Here is an 18412-nt window from a genome sequence, read left to right as displayed (position 1 = left end):
AAAGTAGAGATGGCTATGTCGGGTTGTGAAGGAAAATGAAGCCCAAGAAAGAAACCCATCAAAGACTAAAGTCTAACGATGAAACACAACATTTTAGTGAAGAGACACGTGTTGGTTACAGGAGAAACGACTTTCTGAGTTGGATCCATCACAGGAGAAAAGCAACATTTCTTTATATATAAAGATATGTCTAAAATAATGACATCATGTTATTTAAAATTTTAGATATTATTTTCTAATATATAATTATTTAATAATATTTAATTAAAATAGGTTTTTATTAAAGTAACTTTTTTAAAATGAAAGTAATACTTATAAAAGATATCGTAATAAATATAATACTTTTAAATGAATCGGTGCTTGATAAGATACTGTATTGATTGGAGAGAATTTTAGAATGCATTTTTGGTTAACCAATTGTGAGTGTTATGTTAAAAACTAAATAAAAAATGTCTGACCATTTTATTTATAATTAAATGTGATTTGTGATTTAAAAAAATTATGGAAATTTTGTAACCATTTTACTTCTAATTAAATAAAATAAAATGGTAGACAAAATAATGCGAAAATAGAAAGTGTTAATAAAATATATTTTTGTTCATTAATCTTTAGTTTTTTTTATTAGTCACAAATTATGTCAAAAAAAATTTTGGAAACTTAAATTAAAATTTTATAATTATCACTATATCTCAATAGTCTTCAAAGATTATACAATACTAAGACTTTTGATTTTCAAACTATTTAAAATTGAAAGGTTATTTTTTATGATATGGTTATTATTTCAAAATTATAAAATTATAAACACAATATATTATTTATTTTTAATGTTTATACCCACCACCTAGTTTTCCCTTAATTCGAATCAATCTCTAGTTAAAGCTTCAGTAATTTTCTTGTGGACAAATAAAGTCATTTGTTTCTCTTTACATAGCACAAACTGTATTAGTCAAAAAAATTAAGAGTATGAACAAGAAAAACATATAGAATCTCTCAAGCTTAGGGTGTTGCTGTGTCTAAAAGTACTCAAAGTCTACATAAGCAGTATCATCAGTGGGAGTAGCAGGCCCAGCAGCACAAGCGACCTGAGCATCAGGCTTCATTGGGTTATTATAGTGATCACTACCTCCATGTCCCTTGGACTTCCCTCTAGCAGCAGTCAACGGTCCCAAGTCAACAGGGTCAGGAATGTGCGGCGGTGCAGCGCTACGCACCAGAGCCCAATTCACACCTTCAAAGAAAGGGTGTTGCTTTATCTCCGTTGCTCCTCGTGTGTAAGCGATTCTTCTGTGAGGATCCTTCACTAGAAGACCGCGAATGAGATCACGCGCGGCTGAGCTCACGTGAGGGAGGTCTGGGAACTTCAGAGGCCGACCAACAACGTTGTGGAGCGTGTCTCTATTCCCTGGTCCTTTGAACGGTGTTGTTCCGTGTAAGAGCTCGTAGAGAAAGATCCCGAACGTCCACCAGTCTACAGCACTTCCATGTCCCTCGCCACGTATGATCTCTGGAGCTAAGTACTCGTGTGTGCCCACAAAGGACATTGACCGTACATCTGTTGGCTCAGCCATGAGCTCTGGCATGGAGAGGCCGTTAAGGCCGGAGTCGGACTTGGCTTTGCGTGTTTTCTTGGAAGGGAGGAGACGTGGGAGGAAGGCTGAGGGATGCATGCAGCCGTTGACGGCGAACTCCTCGTTGAGGATAGCACCTCCTCCGCTACAGACGGAGGAGGACTTCACGAGAGTGGGGTTAAAGGTGCAACGGAGGGAAAGGTCAAAGTCTGAAAGCATTATGTGTCCTTCGTCTCGAACCAAAATGTTCTCTGGCTTCAAGTCTCTGTATACAACTCCCAACATGTGTAGATACTCCAATGCTAGTAACACTTCAGACGCGTAGAACCTGTAAAGAAACTCATGAGAGAAAAGATAATAAGTCAGCTCAACTAGTCCTGGGAAATCATGTTTACGGTTCGGGTCTTTAGGATCCTTTTAGGAACCAAACATTTTTTGGATCGGATCGGTTCGAGTAATGTCGGGTTTGGCGGGATTTCTATTTATTATAAAACTCAAACAGAACTCAATTAGAACATTTTGGATTTGGCTTGCGTTTAAAATCCGACAAAATCCGAGTTGAACTCATAAAACCTATAAATATATTTGGGTAATATGAGTTTTTGAAAATAATTTCCAATTTATTATTTTTAAAAATAATAACTAAAACTTTAAGTACATAAATCATATTTTGGATATTCAGATATCCGTTTAGTTCTCGGTTCAATTCAAGCTTTGGTTTCAGTTTTTTTGGATATAGAGAAATAGGAACCATTTAGATTTTTATAAGTTTTGGTCTGGTTTGTTTTCTTTGTTCGATTCTGGTTTGGGTTTCGGATAATATGGCCATGACTAGCTCTTACTCTAAATAGACCGAAATTTTGTCTTACCTCGCGGCTTCTTCTGTGAAACGCCTGTTGGGCTGCTTCTGTCTGAGAGAATGTAGATTTCCTCCGCTGCAGAACTCCATGACAAGGCAGTAGAGCTTGTCGGTCTCAAAGTAAGAATAAAGGGTTGGCAAGAAGGGATGATCAAGCAAGGATAAGATCTCTCTTTCGGTCTGAGCCCTCGGCAACTTGTTTCTACTAGCCAACGAGGCCTTATCCATCACCTTTATTGCGAAAACCGCACTTGTCCCTTGCAAGTCAGCGAGATAGACGCTGCCTATGTCCCCATACCCTAGACGTTTCAGAAGCCTGAAGCTGTCTAGACCTATCTGAGGCCCTCTTGAAGTAACCGAGTTAATTGCGTCCCATCTCACGTCACCTCCCGTGTGAGGCTTGAAAGGTGTAGCTGAAGGGCAATCACCATAGGCAGAGTCTGCATTGTGTCTGGGGGCTCTCTTGTTGTCTGGAGATTTTGTCCTACGTTGAGGATGAGTTCTGGCGCTTGGTGAGGGTGTTTCAGGTGTGGTTAATGGAACAATCTTCTTGGGATCATAGTGAAGATTCTTAGGAGGATTCTTCCTCGTTCCTAAGCCATCACCTTCGCTGTGCTTTGAATCAGCCTCGTTGGTTCCCCCTCTGGTTGCGGTGGGGGGTTCAGGTGACTTTGAGGGTTGGTGTCTGACGAGGGGATCCATCTTTTTGAGATCAAAATGAGGGTTTCTCGGAACATTGTCTCCTAGTTTAAGAGAAAATGGAGCGTGAGGTGACTTGGGTATCAAGGTAGGGTCTATCTCCTTGGTGGTGTCATTAGATGTGCTCTTCTTGGAAGCTAAGTCCATCTTTGGAATATCTTTTGGTTATAAGACAGCTCTTGCCTGCAGGGACCAATCTCGTTAACCTCAAGATGCTTGTTCAAAGAGACAAAATATTTTAGAATCACTTTTTTTTACCTGATATGATCAAACGCTTCCTTGTTGATTTAAAAGACAAAGTGAGGGAAAATCAAATCATGTCAAACTCTAAAAAGGAAAAAAAGAGATTGTAATGCGATAGTTATAATAACACAAACAATGTTTTCAAGAAATCAAGAACACGGACCATGTTTAAATGCATGTGACATTAAGTGTTAGTTCCTAGAATACGAATCACAAACTCTAAAAGAAAACAATTAGTAATGTTCCAAGATTCAAAGAGGACTTTAATTGGCTTGTCTATTGTAAACGTTAGTTTGGTTTATTCCCTTAATAGTGTCTCAGCCTGGAAAAGCAGAGAGAGAGGAAGAGACATGAGGAGATGCAAAAGAGATGGAGGGAGTGAAATGTTCTTAGCCTCTCATCTCTCAACGCTTCATTTTTGCCGTTTATTCCTCTCTTTCTTGTCTAAATTAACCGTTTCCTATTACCTAATTTGGTTCATTGACAGAGACATATTGTTAACAAGAGATAGCTAAAATAAATAAAAAGTCTAATAGTAAACTCACATGGTCATTAGACATTCTCCTCATCTTCTTTCTGCTTCATCGATATGTATGTTCTCTTGGGTCTCTCTCTCTGACTAACAGAGAAAATATAATGTCCTTGAATTTTTCTCGACGGCGTCCAAGTCTTCTTGGCCGTTGCAACGGTCATCCAAAAAGAAGCCATGAGTTCAGTTTAAGAAGTTGCAAACTACTTGCTCCTTGTCCGTGGTTTACAGTTTACTTAATGAATCTGAATCTATCAACACATCATGGCTTCATGGGCTTATTTAGTAAAAGCCTATTTAATTTTTATCATCATAAACCTGAATCTTAGACTCAATCTACTATCATTAGCAATTTTTGAGCTACATGGACATCCAAATATGAGTAATTCTTGGGTTCACCCCCTAAGGTGAATCTCTAGGTTCACCAACCAATAGGATTTCATTATTTCAAATTCGATATCTTCTAAAAAAGGAAACAAAATATTGTCAACTTATATTATGTTTTTAAAATAAAAAGGTAAAAAAATAATAGTTACAAAAAAAAAAGTTTTTTTTTAAAATATTGTTAACGTCGTCAGCAAAACACTAAACCCTAAATCTTAATCTCTAAACCCTAAATCCTAATCTCTAAACCCTAAATCCGAAACCCTAAACCCTTGGATAAATCCTAAACCCTTGGGTAAATCCTAAACCCTTGGATAAATCATAAACTCTAAATCAAAAACACTGAACACAAAAATCCTAAACCCTTGAATGTTTTAGTGTTTAGTATTTTTGATTTAGTGTTTATGATTTATCCAAGGGTTTAGGGTTTCGAATTTAGGGTTTAGGAATTAGGATTTAGGGTTTAGTTTTTTCATGACGACGTTAAAAATATTTTTTGTAATTACTACAATTTTTTTTTTAATTTTTATCTTTTTATTTTAAAAACATAATATAACTTGACAATATTTTGTTTCCTTTTATAAAAGATATCAAATTTGAAATAACATAATACTATTGGTAGGGAGTGAACCCAAGAATAAGTCTCCAAATATATACTTTGTTTTTTTTGTATAGGTGACTAGGCAGTTTGTTATTACTGATATTTTCTTCTTCTCAATAAAAAATCTAGTTAATCTAATTAAATTTTTAATTGAAAAGCCCTGTTATGGTTCTTGACAAAAAAAAAACTTTTTTAGCATATTTATGTGTAAACATAGCCTTTTATAATTGAATAATCTCGGTATAAATATTTTGGATAAAATTAGCGGACATATCCAAAAGTTCGAATGTAACTAAAATCTTGAATTCGAACATCTACTTGAACATATCTTGAACTAAGAAGTTCTGAAAATAAGCCGACTCTAAATTTAGGTATGTTTAAATGGGTTTGTGTTCTTTCTTCCAAAAAGTGAATATGATCTAAACATGCACTTCTATCTTGTAAACAAAATTGTATTGCCATCAAACGCATATATTGATCTAGTGGTAAATGTACTTTGGGGAGTTAAGCGATCCGATTCAAAACAACTCTTTGCACTTCATTCACATAGTCATATATATATGAGATTATATTTGAGTTTCATTTGAATATTCAAAAAAAAAATCTACTTATACAGCTGCACCTTTTCTTGAAAACTAGCTTGAATTCTTCCATAAATTTGGGATATTCCAAATTAATCTTAAAAGAAAAACTTGAAACCCTAGCGAAAGAGGGAAAATAAAAGGTATAAGTTGACTGTTTTGTCGAATTACGAAACAATGATAAGAGTTGTATTTGTGAGTAGAAGTTGTTGGAATTGTACAGCCCGTGTCCAACTCTTTATTATCCCGATTAGTACGATATTGTCCATTTTTGGCCTTAGGGCTGGTCCGCATGGATTTGCTTTTGGTTTTCATCCCAAAAGGCCTCGTATTAATAGAGTTGGATATCTCTTTATATATTAGACATTTTTTGTCTAATTCTCCAATGTGGGACTTAGTTTGTTATCTCACATTCTCCCCCTCAAACTAAGGATCACATTCATCTCGTGTCCCACAACTGATTTCCAGGATCTTCTGACTTAATCTCTGCCGCACACCTCTCATTCCTAACTCATAGGATACCATTCATCTCTCGAAGGGTATATTGGTCTTTTTGCAGATTTCTCGTCAACCGTTCTGATATCAATTGTTGGAATTGTACAGCCCGTGTCCAACTCTTTATTATCCCGATTAGTACGATATTGTCAATTTTTGGCCTTAGAGGCTGGCCCAGTGGCCCGCATGGATTTGCTTTTGGTTTCCATTCCAAAAGGCCTCGTACTAATAGAGTTGGATATCTCTTTATATATTAGACACTTTTTGTCTAATTCTCCAATGTGGGATTTAGTTTGTTATCTCACAGAAGTCAGATAATTATATAAAAATTCAGATGAATACAAAAAAAAATTATAAGTAAGATAAGATGTATATGATCCGTAAATTAAGCAAATGGCGGGGTATGGATGATGTCGCGATAGCATTGCAATTTACACACCACCTTCTCTTTCCTTGTACCATACGTTTATACTATACGGTACGTACACTCTTAATTAATAAAGGTATGAATATAAAATACGATCGTTCTTCTTCTGACGTGTGTACATAGTCCACGCATTTATACAAAGCAAAACGCGGCACTCTAATAACGACTGAAATAGTATTTACTCTAGAAAACTTTACGATTAATCTAATTGTTAATTGCATGCCATAAGAATGGTTGAACCTTTGCTATCTTTTCTTTCTTAAAGATTAATAGAATTTAACTGGTTTTGTACAAGTTTTTGAACTAGCAAATTTACTATATGTCAGTAATTAATATATAAGATGAAAACAGAAGTTGTTATTATATTATATGTTGATGTGGTAACAAACTGACTGGTTCCATAACAATTATGGACGTAGATTATAGCAGCTGTTTAAAAAGTATGTGAGTAAAACATGTTATGATGGATTGTATGTGAGACCGTAATATATTCTTTCAGCCAAAAGGAAATAAACTTGATTAACCCATGTTTGCAATTTTTCAGACTTTCCAAACTATCCTTTTCTTATATATAGACTAGTTTAATTTAGAGTGGACTCTTCCGTGATGTACGGACAAAATCAATATTAGATTTAAGCACAGACAAAAGTATGAATGATCATACTCCTAATAATGAGAATATGTTGTTACTTTCATGTCACGACTGAAATATTATTTAGTCTCTGTTCTAGCAAACTTTATGATTAATCTAGTTGTTACTTTCATGTCATGCGAATGGTAGAACCTTAGCTGTCTTTTTTTTTCCTTTAGATTAATAGAACTAAACTGGTTATGTACAAGTTTTTAACTAGCAAATGTACTTTATTCAGTAATAAATATATAAAATAAAATGTGTTGTTTATATATATGTTGGATCAATATTGGATATAAACATAGAAAGCATGAATGAATTAAGGATCATACTAGCTATATCAGATTTGAGTTCGATACAGATTGCATCTAAACGGTTTGGCCCTTTCCACCATCTCGATCTAGGTCTGAGTCGTTTGACATACACGTTGGGAGAATTGGGATCAAACAGTGAGGCGTTCAATATTACTCCCAAAATTTTCCTCCATTAGAAAAATCCATTGAGGCGTTTGGTAATAAAGAACGATGGTTAAGACTTTTAGTTTAAGTGTCTAACTAACCCATGACATTATTACCATCGACAATATTACCCCTTCACGTGATCCTGGCAAATTCGAATATATATATATTTTTTTTGAGAAAAGAGCTAAAATTCGAATATGTTTCCATCCTTCTATCAAAAAAAAAAAAAAAAAAATTGGGTCAAAATCGAATATATAGGTATGTCTCTTTTTATCCGATCTTACTACCCTACATGTTTATCAGCTAGTTCTACACTAATCTAAAAAGGTAAACATGTCAGTTCCACATAAAATAAGAATAATTGAACCTCAGAGTGATCAGAGATCCATTATTTGCTTGTACAAGTATTTACTCTTTGATGAGTACCTCGACTCTATTCTTTTTTTGGGCAAAAACAAAACAATATAGAAAAACCTCCCAAAATGGTAACTCATGACTACCGAACAAAACAATTTGTCGTAACATGGCTACTTGCTTGTTATTAGGTAAGTCGTTTTTCTCTTTTCTTACGGCAGAGATTCAACACCGGCCATTGTTGCCTTTACCTTATATCGTAATCTTCTCAATACATTTGACCTTCTGATAAATAATAATAAATATTAAAAACAGTTTACTCGACTTCCATTTGTCATAAGTTAACAGCTAGCTAGTCTATACGTCCCTTTAGTAAATGTTACATTATACATATTTATATAGAGTCTTTGTCGTGGATACATCATATACAATTTACAATATCCAAGTCTAAGAAGCAAACCGCGTTCATTATACATTTTTCTCTAATTGCTATGAAACTATATATAAGCCTATATCATAGATTAAGATAATGCAACTAGCAGCGTGAGGCCGTGCATGAAGTCTTTAGGGTTGTTAATAAATTATTTTTTTGTCGTCACCTTAAGACTGTTATAATTGTATACAATTATTCGGTGCAGACTGGCAGTTTGAATTAATCTCTTTTCCTCTACTGTCATTGTCGTTCGTTACATATTTTCTGAGCAGTTAGGATTTTCTACTATCAATCGCTTTATAACTTTTATAATCTCAATTAAGACATTCGGTGATACCAATGACTAACACAATAAAAAGATCTCACTGCTTTTTTGATATACTTATTATAACTGTCCTGAGATTTTAAAAGTTTTTTTTTATAATGGTGGGTGTCTAGACGGAAATCTTTTTTTTTTTTTTTCAGCAAGAAATTTACAGATTCATGTTGACTCTGTAAACCATATTGGTAACTCCGCATCCATGTGAACGACAAAGGACAGTTGCTTGCGTGCACTACGTGCTAAGCTATCCGCCCGAAGGTTCGCCGTCCGAGGTACATGTACGATGTCTGAGTTGAGGAAGCTTCCTTTGAGAAGCTTGATATCTTCCAAATAACTTTCAAATGCTGGCCATTCTTCTGGTTCCGAAACCATCTTCACCAATTGAGAACAATCCGTTGCAAACGTAACCTAGACCTGTCTTAAATTCTTCATACATTCCATTGCCCAAATCAAAGCCTCTATCTCCGAATGAAGAGGAGAGAGGCATGCCCGTACATTCCTTGCCCCCAATAGACTATCAAATCCTGATAAAGTACTATACCAGCCTTGCCCTGACATTAATTCCTTATCCTTCCATGAGCTATCAATAAAACACCATCTACCTGATGTCTCTAAAAGAGGAATGGTTTGTACCGAGAGCCCCCTCCTTGACTCATTTCCCACCTGTGCTTCTGTCCAGAGTAATGATTCCACTTCAGCTAATTTAAGAGTGTCTAGACGGAAATCTAAATTCATTGATATCGACAAATATTCTAGTTCAAGGTTTTTAAATAAATTCGTATCGTAAGACAATAGAATAACAATTTAGTACATAGTAAAAATCCATGACTGATGGAAAGTTCTCTTTTACCACCATACTACCATTTGCTTAGTTGAAATTTTAAAAGTTTTATTGAAAATTCACTTATATTTTTGTCTTGTTATGATATTAGTTGATGAACAAATATGAAATACCATATAACTGAAAAAGTAAATTGGACAATAATTAAACAGTACGGTGGCTTGGATTGGAGTTCAACGCATCGCAGTGTACACGCATCTATCTCTCGATTTGGATAATCCAATATATGTTTCTCATGTATTGTAATGCAGCTCTCCTCTCTCTCTCTCTCTCTCTCTCTATATATATATATATATATATTATTTTTATTTTTCAAGATTTAATACAGTTTTTTTAGTTTGAAATCTGAACCGACGAATATAAAATCTATATGATTTCTAAAAGAATCCAAGAGTGCAACAGCTAACCAATGACTATATGACAACTGGAAATTTTCTCTTGCCCTTGTGAGTTTGACTCTCTGTCCCTAGCTAGCATCTTCTCCTTACGTATATCCTCCATTCAAATATTTCATATACCTAACCCCAATTGGCCAATCATATCCAACGATTTTTTTGTTTGTTTTTGTTTTGTTGTTAGTGTTACTCTTAGTTACCTTTGAATTGTTGTTACCTTCAGTTTCTGCCTTCTGGCCTATGTGGACTCTCATAAATAACAAGAAACTGCTTCAGTTTTTTTTTTTTTAAAACGCTAGTTTTAACCAGTAGTACTAACCCTTATTTAAAGTGCTAGATTTTTTTACATTCTTTTTTCAAAATCTCAAAAATGTAAATTTAGATGCATTCACTTTAATGAATAAAAGTAAAAATTGCTCTCGCAATAATGTAACTTCAACTCGAAACCGTAACATAAAACATTGGACGATTTGTTAAACAAGTGTGTCATAAAATAAGAGGCAACTGACTAACCTTCTGTTATGTGCTTGATCGTTTTCTTTTCAAAATCTCGAACCGTAATTTTTTTGCATAAATGTAATGTCAACTCGAAGCTGTAACATAAAATATTAGAGTATTTGTTAAATAATTATGTCATAAAATAAGTTAAAACAAAATAATTTCATATAAAGCTTATTAATTTTGCCATTGTTGACCATTAGCCAAACTTTCCAAGTTTTGAACCTTTATTTTTTATTGTTATCGTTGAATTTGAGATAATAAATGAAAAAAAAAATGGATAGTGAAATTATCCCTTATTTATTCTCTTAGAATTATATATTGGATATATAATAATTTAACATTAAAATTTATAATAATCTCCATGAGTAAGACCATCTTTATCCCAGTTTCTTAACATGGGTTTTAAAGAAAATAAGTGAATTAATTAAATCAAAACTAAATAAAAAGGTGATAACCGATCCTTAATACATGATTTTGGCGATCGATCATAACAAGGGTCCTTAAACCACGTGTCAGCAAACTAGAAAATTTGATTTCTTTTTCTTTTTTCTTTTCTCTTTCTTTTATTTCTCTCCTCCTCTCTGTCTTCTCCGACGATTGCTTGTGTGAAGAGAGCATCTCCTCTCTTCAATCTCCCTTCCTTTGCCTTCTGTGCTCAAAGGAGCCTTCAAAATCGTCGAAGGTCCCGTCAGCTCCACCACCGGAAACCCAGGTTAGGGTTTTCTCCATCTGATCTGATGAAATTTTCGATTTGGATTTGTTTGTGTATTGATCTCATTACGAGTCTAGATCTTGTATGTAATTGTAAGTTGTCTCCCATGTATGGTTTAAACAAGCCGAAGAAACAGCAAAGAAGCTAGATTTGGATGGATTGGTGGTTATCGGTGGAGATGACTCCAACACCAATGCTTGCCTCCTTGCTGAAAACTTCAGGTAATCAAGATCTTGTATTAGTTTTGATTGTGATTTGGTTTAAGTATTGTATCGAGGAGCTTGAGGGATTCTGTGATGATTGTGTATAGATTTTCTTGAGCTGAGGAACTGTGTGATCTTGTATTAATTTGATTGTGATTTGGTTTAAGTATGGTCACGAGGAGCTTTTGAGAATGCTGTTACGGCTCTGTGTGTTTATTTAGTTCATATGAGTTCTGGAGGAGTTAGTGTTGGCTTTTATGTGATTGCAGATGAGATTGCGAAGTTGTTTCAGACCAAGGTCTATATGGTCAGCCCTCTGTCTCAGTTGTTCCAGACCAGAGTGCTGCTTCGTCGGGACAGAAGCTGAAGATCGGTGTTGTTCTGTCTGAAGGTCAGGCACCTGGTGGGCACAATGTCATCTCTCTAGTACGGTCAGTTTGATGGTGATGAAGCCACTGCTGGATTGGTGATCAAGCCACTGCTGCTCTAGTACGGTCAGTTTCCTCTCTATCTCTTTTCTTTCCAGTACTCTCTCTCTGTAATGGATGAGTTTTAATTGTTTAAGAAGCTCTGTTTAGGTTGTTCTGTCTCTTGATTCTGTAATGGAGATAATGTTCTGTTATGTTTATGTTGTGTCTTCTTGTTGTTGTTCTGTTATATTTATGTTTATTCACTAAACCAAAGTCATCCATTTTCTCTTCCTCTCTTTAATCATCATTCACTCTTTTTTTTAAGAACCCTCAAGTTAAGAAACTATGAATGGAGGATAAAAAGTTAGTTGTTTCTTAACTAAATTCTTAACACACATTTAATACTAAAAAAATGATTAAGAAACCCTTATGGGGTTATAGGGATAATCATGCTCTAATGTTGATAACCGTTTTTAAATAACCGATTAGTCAAACTAGGCCAGATAAATAGTTTAATTGTTATATGTAAGTAAAAGGAAATTAATAAGACTAAATCTAAAAATCAAAAGGAAAATGTTCTTAGCTTCTAAAGTATTTTATGGTTTTTGATTTTCGGATTTTTAGTTCTTTAGTTTTTGATTTTCGGATTATTAGAAGTTAAAACTTTACTAGATTTTGACCCGCACGCCCGTGCGGGTGTATTTATTTTTAAAAAAATATGATGTTATTTGATTTTTATGTCACTATTTAAGGTTGGGCAAAAAACTCGAATTCGAAGAATTGAACCCATCCCAATCCGAATAAGTAGTACTAAATTCGAACCGGAATTGATTAAATATCTGAATTATTTAAAATTTTGGTATTTGAAGAACTGAAATCTAATCCGATCCGAACCGAAGCATTTTGGGTATCCAAAATAGATTTATATACTTATATATATATTAATAATTTTTAAGAACATCCAGAATATATATGATACTTTTAAGTTCGCTTAAATACTTGAAAATATATACAAATAATCAAACGTAAATATTTTAAATAGTTAAAATATACTCAAAACTCCAAAAATACTTAAATAATTATTAATTCTCTATCCAAATATTTAAACCAAACCTATTTAAATTTACTATCCAAATCCGAACCAAATCCTCAAAGATCTGAACTGAACACAAAATCCCAAAAAGACCCGAAAACGAACCCGAACGCCCACCCCTAATCACTATTATATATATATATATATATATATATATATATATATCCTATATCTGTCATCATAGGTTACAAAATATGTGTTATCATATAATTAATCGTATTTTCTACGAACCATCAAATAAGTTTTCTTATAATTAATAATATTTTATACGTAAACAAATGCTAATAGGACCGTTGGCATGTCTCTCATTTGTAAAAGTTATATAATTTCTATCTAAAGTTATATATTTTAAGTTTTATTTAAATAAGCGTTGGCATGTCTCTCATTTGTTTTAGATTATTTTAAAAGTTAAAAACTGAAACGGAGTAATACATCGTCAAATTTTATTTTTACATGATTTATATTTTAAAAGTTATATATTTTAAGTTTTATTTAAATAAGCGTTGGCATCGTCTTGCTTTGGTCAAATTTTATTTTTATAATTTTTTTTGTCATAAATGATAGAGCTGGGCAACATATCAGGACCCAAAGAACTGAATCAAACCCGATCCGAAGAGTAGTACCGAACTTAAACCAAAATTGATTAATACATGATTGGGTATACAATTTAATATAGGAAGAACCAGATTCAAACCCGACTCGAACAAAATATTTCGGGAACCATAAAATGCTCAAAACACCGGAAATATCTAAAAACTTGTTTTCCATCATAATTTCCAAATAAATCCAGTTTTATTTTAATTTTATATATTTACTTTTACATTATTTAAATTTATATGTTTTATATTATTTAAGTTTCGGGTTTTTAGAATTTAAGTTACATTTTAATTTTTCAATTGTTTACATAATTTAAATGGATACCCAAACCAAACCCGTAATGTTTAGAATAGGGTTTAAATCTATAAGCTTAAAAATCTGAAATCCGAATAGACTCAAATCAAAACCAAACGGATCCTGATTAAGATATATAAGATTATGTGTTTTATTTATTTAATAATAATATAAGATTATATGTTTAGTTTTTCTCCTAGAATATTTAAATGTTTATTTGGGTTTATATAGAAACCGTTTTTAACAAAAATCAATACCAAATATATGCATCTATATATACGGGGTTTGCTGACATATTATATAATATAAACGTGTTTTAATCATTTTTTAAATAATTTAAAATTTTGTGCTATAATCATTTTTAAATAAGAATATGAGGATATAATTATTTTAGATGTTAGTGCCCAAACATATTCATTCAATAATAATGAACATCAAAAATATTCATACTTATGTATTGTTATGAAATCCTCGTTTATAGTAACAACTATAGATTCGGTAGAATCAGGTCATTAATGGCCAAAGATATGATCATTGATTTATTTACGGTTGGTGACATTTAAATATATTGATTAAATCTTTCTTTAAGCTAGATTTTAGGTTATTTATTTATTTATACTAATTAATATAGTAATGGCATTTCATTGTAAATAACTCAAAAACTAATGGCAGAATCCTAGTAGGGATTCTGCTTTAATAGTATAGATAATTAAAAAAAGAGAGAGAGAGAGAAAGGCGTTTGTTTTCAACTCTTCCTCAATGTATATAAATACTCTGTTTTAGAAAACAGAGACCCAAAACGAGAGGACCAAAATGAAGAGAACTAGAGCAGCTCTCTTGTGTCTCCTCACGACACTGCTCCTAATCTCCGCCGCAGATTCCACGGTGATGCGTCTCGAGATGACACACAGGGACACTCTCTTCCCGACTTCTGTCCGTCGCATTGGAGACATTATCGGCTCGGACCAGAAACGCCACAGCCTCATTTCTCACAAACGGACAACAGCAACCAACGGTGGAGCGAGGCTATCTCTGAGATCAGGTTTCGACTACGGAGCGGCTCAGTATTTCGCCGAGATCAGAGTCGGTACCCCGGCGAAAAGGTTCAGAGTGGTGGTGGACACCGGGAGCGAGCTGACGTGGGTGAACTGCAGGTTCCGCGGGAAAGGAAAAACAGAGAACCGTCGAGTGTTCAGAGCAGAGGAGTCTTCGAGTTTCAGCAGAATCGGATGCTTGACTCAGACTTGTAAAGTCGATCTCATGAATCTCTTCTCCCTCTCTAGCTGCCCTACACCTTCAACTCCATGCTCATACGATTACAGGTAATTAATATAAACAATCTCTCTTGATGGTGGTGGTTGCATTATCGATATTCAACGGTAGCAAATGTGAATTAGGTAGAGTTTAATTAGGAGTTGATTAAGGATCATATACCAAAGAAGAAGTGATGTTGATGGTGGAACTTAATTACAGACATTATTATTAGGATTTAGGAACACAACTTACTCTTTAAGGGATTGTGTGTGTGTTTGTGTTTAGAGAGAAGATATTTAGTGAAAATTTGGGTGGTCATCAATGAGACAAGGAGAGTGACCTCTCTTTCTTGTGACCATTAGGTATGGATGTGCATAGGTTCAAATATAATTTCGTCCTGGAAAAAAACTCTTGTATTGTTTTTTTTTTAATTACTTTCTATATTTCATAATAATTGTCGTCTAAGGTTTTTGATTAAAATTTTAAAATAATTTTCTGTTTTATTAAATACATTGTTTTGTTTGATATTATTATAAAGATAACAACTGGAAAATTTGCACTAAAAATATAAAAAAGAAATTAAAATGAAATATATACAGTATTTAGAAAACTCAGGGGAGCCATATAGATTTAGATGCAAGTGCATAAGGAGAAGGGGGTGATATTAAATGTGTCTTGAGCTACAATTCATCACATTACATAAATGTCACTTATTGCGTGACTTGTGAGTTAGGTTTGCCGTTTGAGCCATACATAAATTAAATTCCACCCTCTCTTTATTGTAACTAAACCCCATAATAATCCATGTTACTGCGTTCTTACTAATCAACACTAAGATTGATCGGGTGGAAACAGATACGTGGACGGGTCAGCAGCACAAGGCGTGTTTGGGAAGGAGACATTCACAGTTCGTCTCACCAATGGTCGTGTTGCTAGACTCCCCGGTGTACTCGTAGGTTGCACCAACTCCTTCAGTGGAGATAGCTTTCGTGGAGCCGATGGAGTGCTTGGTTTAGCCTTGAGTGATTACTCATTCACTTCGAAAGCCACTAATGTCTTCGGTGGCAAATTCTCCTACTGCCTCGTTGACCATCTCTCCAACAAAAACGTATCCAACTATCTCATCTTCGGCTCTTCCTCCTTCTCCTCTGCCACTAAACTCAACGCCACACGAACCACCCCGCTTGATCTCAACGTCATCCCTCCCTTCTACGCCGTCAACATCATCGGACTCTCCCTCGGAGAGACCATGCTCGACATCCCCATGCAAGTATGGGACGCAACACAAGGTGGTGGGACCATCTTGGACTCAGGAACTAGCCTCACGTTTTTAGCTGACGCTGCGTACAAAGCGGTTGTTTCGGGTCTTCAGCGTTACCTTGTTGGTTTGAAGAGAGTCAAACCAGAAGGTTTACCAATAGAGTATTGTTTCGATACCACGTCAGGGTTCAACCAGAGCAAGCTGCCGCAGTTGACGTTTCATTTCAAGGGCGGTGCGCGTTTTGAGCCGCACCGTAGAAGTTACCTAATAGATGCTGCATCAGGAGTCAAGTGTTTAGGGTTTGTGTCGGCGGGAGAGCCGGGGACTAATGTCATTGGTAATATAATGCAGCAGAATTATTTGTGGGAGTTTGATATTGTGGCCTCAGCTTTGACTTTTGCTCCTTCTACCTGTCTTTAGCTGTCTATTTATCTTTGTGTTTATTACTTTGATTTAATTGGCCGTTATTGTTTGTTAATTGTTAGTGAATATATAAACATGTTCGTTATAAAAGTTGCAATATATGGCACTTGATATTAAATTAATCTACCGCACTTCTGTTCATCAAGTTATAAATCTTTAGATCGCATCCACTGCTTTTCTAGATTCGTCATTACCGGGCCTGAGGCACATTTACGCCGTTAAACTGGCCGTAAAGGGACCAGATGAAATGGGTTTAGATATAAGAAGAGATTTGGCCCATAAACTCCATTAGCTCAGTCTTTAATAAGTTCACACACTCTCACTTTTACGTGTTGAAGAAAGTAGGAATCTCATGCATCGCTGTTTCAGTCTCATGTGTTCTCTTCTCATTTCTTAAAGCATATTTGATCTTTTTTTCCTTTTCCCATTCTCGCACTTATGGAATTTAAAGCAAAACTTGTAGAGTACTCTGTTTTATAACAAGAATAACACATCCTTAAATTAAAGTATCACATCTTCCACTAAAACTTTTGGAAATCGTAAATATACCACGAGGGAGGAGCGTTGTTGTTGATACTTGGGAAAAGAGTAAAAAGAAGTTAAACTTGGAGTTGGGGGAAAACAGATTATGGGCAATGACCAGTACCATCATGGTATCCACTAAAGTCATCCAATCATTATTGGTGACAGAGAAGCATCACATGCTATGTGAATATGATAATGCTTTTTTGCTTCTACAAAAATCAATCACCAATTCATCACTTTTATACTACTATTCTTTGAAGACAAATTTTAAAACACCAAGAGGATATTCAAATTTTCCATGCATTTCTTTATTGTCATATACGATAAGGTTAATCCGATGAAAATCAATTACTATTTCAAATTGTGACACCACACATACATAAAAAATCTTATACATGTGATTAAAAATACTCAAACAAAAGTAAATAAAAAAAAAACAAATTAAACCAGCTGGTTTATCTTACATTACCAAAAAACAAAAATTTAAAAACACTCAATCCATTTTCTCCTACACCTATATTTGTTGTGCACAAATCACCAGAAAGTTAAAAAAAAAACACCTTCAATTAAGTCAAATAGAAAATAAAGACAAAAATTAAGGATTAGTAATCAGGAGAGTGCAAGGAGTGTGACGGTAACAAGTGAGCAAGTGGTCATTGGTTAAACCAGCGGCTTGCATGAAGGAGTGAACCACAGTGGGACCCACGAACCGGAAGCCTCGACGAACCATGTCTTTACTTATGCTCTCCGACTTCGAAGTCTTGACAGGAATCTTGTGGCCTAGCTTGTAATTCGTGGAGATGGGCTTATGGTTCACAAAACCCCAAAGGTATCTCTCTAGCGACCCGAAGGTTTTCTTGACCTCGAGGATCTTTATTGCATTCTCCACAACACCTCTCACTTTGCTTATATCTACCTTGTATTCAATGCTTATTGCATTTATCTCTTTCTCGCTAAATTTGGCAACCGCTTCCGCCTCAAACTCCATAAACGCCTTCCTGAAGTGATGACGTTTTCTCAAAGTTGACGTCCAATCAGAACCTACTTGTGCGCCACTAAGGGTTAGCAGTTCGAACAAGGTCCTGGAATTAAGATAATTAGTTTCTTGTTTGACAAAGATGAAATTAATAAAATATAATGATATAGAAGATAAAGAGAAAATAAAACTCTAATCACTTTTAGCTTCAAATATATTAAAGAATATAGGTTTAAGAGTTTAGTAGGTTACCAGATCATTTAGGAGTCAATCCTACTTTTTAGGTTTTAGAAGACTTTTAACCTAAAATTAGTGGGATTTTTGCAACTATAGAATTTTG

The 18412-nt window shown here is 34.6% G+C and overlaps 3 protein-coding genes and 1 long non-coding RNA gene across 6 annotated transcripts; 2 read left to right on the top strand and 2 right to left on the bottom strand.

Annotated features, from left to right (window-relative positions):
• Nucleotides 1-600: 600 nt before the first annotated feature.
• LOC103845300 (serine/threonine-protein kinase AGC1-5) lies at nt 601-4459 on the bottom strand. 2 transcript variants are annotated; one of them, XM_009122145.3, is made up of 4 exons: nt 3533-4459; nt 3385-3453; nt 2438-3309; nt 601-1896 (listed from the first exon to the last, which is right to left on the bottom strand). In XM_009122145.3, the coding sequence occupies exons 3-4, from the start codon at nt 3271-3273 to the stop codon at nt 1014-1016; spliced, it is 1719 nt and encodes a 572-aa protein (XP_009120393.1). In that variant the 5' UTR covers nt 3274-3309; nt 3385-3453; nt 3533-4459; the 3' UTR covers nt 601-1013. The 2 variants fall into 2 exon arrangements, with proteins under 2 accessions (XP_009120393.1, XP_033144864.1); XM_033288973.1 differs by having other exon boundaries at nt 2438-4459.
• Nucleotides 4460-10280: 5821 nt separating this feature from the next.
• On the top strand, nt 10281-11935 carry LOC103845290. Of its 2 annotated transcripts, none has more exons than XR_628507.3 (3): nt 10281-11036; nt 11114-11257; nt 11509-11935. It is a non-coding gene; the product is annotated as an uncharacterized LOC103845290 (long non-coding RNA). The 2 variants fall into 2 exon arrangements; XR_001958446.2 differs by having other exon boundaries at nt 10301-11036; nt 11161-11257.
• A 2411-nt stretch (nt 11936-14346) lies between these two features.
• Nucleotides 14347-16712, top strand: LOC103845280 (aspartic proteinase NANA, chloroplast). Its single transcript, XM_009122116.3, has 2 exons — nt 14347-14955; nt 15743-16712. The coding sequence occupies exons 1-2, from the start codon at nt 14447-14449 to the stop codon at nt 16566-16568; spliced, it is 1335 nt and encodes a 444-aa protein (XP_009120364.1). The 5' UTR covers nt 14347-14446; the 3' UTR covers nt 16569-16712.
• Nucleotides 16713-17425: 713 nt separating this feature from the next.
• On the bottom strand, nt 17426-18178 carry LOC117133034 (DNA-3-methyladenine glycosylase 1; the record flags this gene model as incomplete). Its single annotated transcript, XM_033288979.1, is given in 1 exon segment — nt 17426-18178. A coding segment is annotated over 1 exon segment (487 nt), but the record flags the coding sequence as incomplete, so codon positions are not given.
• Between the last annotated feature and the right edge of the window lie 234 nt (nt 18179-18412).

The sequence above is a fragment of the Brassica rapa genome, chromosome A01 (genome assembly GCF_000309985.2).
Source record: "Brassica rapa cultivar Chiifu-401-42 chromosome A01, CAAS_Brap_v3.01, whole genome shotgun sequence".
In the NCBI taxonomy this organism is placed as follows: Eukaryota; Viridiplantae; Streptophyta; class Magnoliopsida; order Brassicales; family Brassicaceae; genus Brassica; species Brassica rapa.
This window is presented reverse-complemented; position numbering and strand designations above follow the sequence as displayed.

Coding starts and splice junctions, on each gene's coding strand:
- LOC103845300 (XM_033288973.1), bottom strand. CDS start 3,273: ATGGACTTAGCTTCCAAGAAGAGCACATCTAATGACACCACCAAGGAG. Junction 1,897..2,437: donor TTCACAGAAGAAGCCGCGAG/GTAAGACAAAAT, acceptor GTTTCTTTACAG/GTTCTACGCGTCTGAAGTGT.
- LOC103845280 (XM_009122116.3), top strand. CDS start 14,447: ATGAAGAGAACTAGAGCAGCTCTCTTGTGTCTCCTCACGACACTGCTC. Junction 14,956..15,742: donor CCATGCTCATACGATTACAG/GTAATTAATATA, acceptor GGGTGGAAACAG/ATACGTGGACGGGTCAGCAG.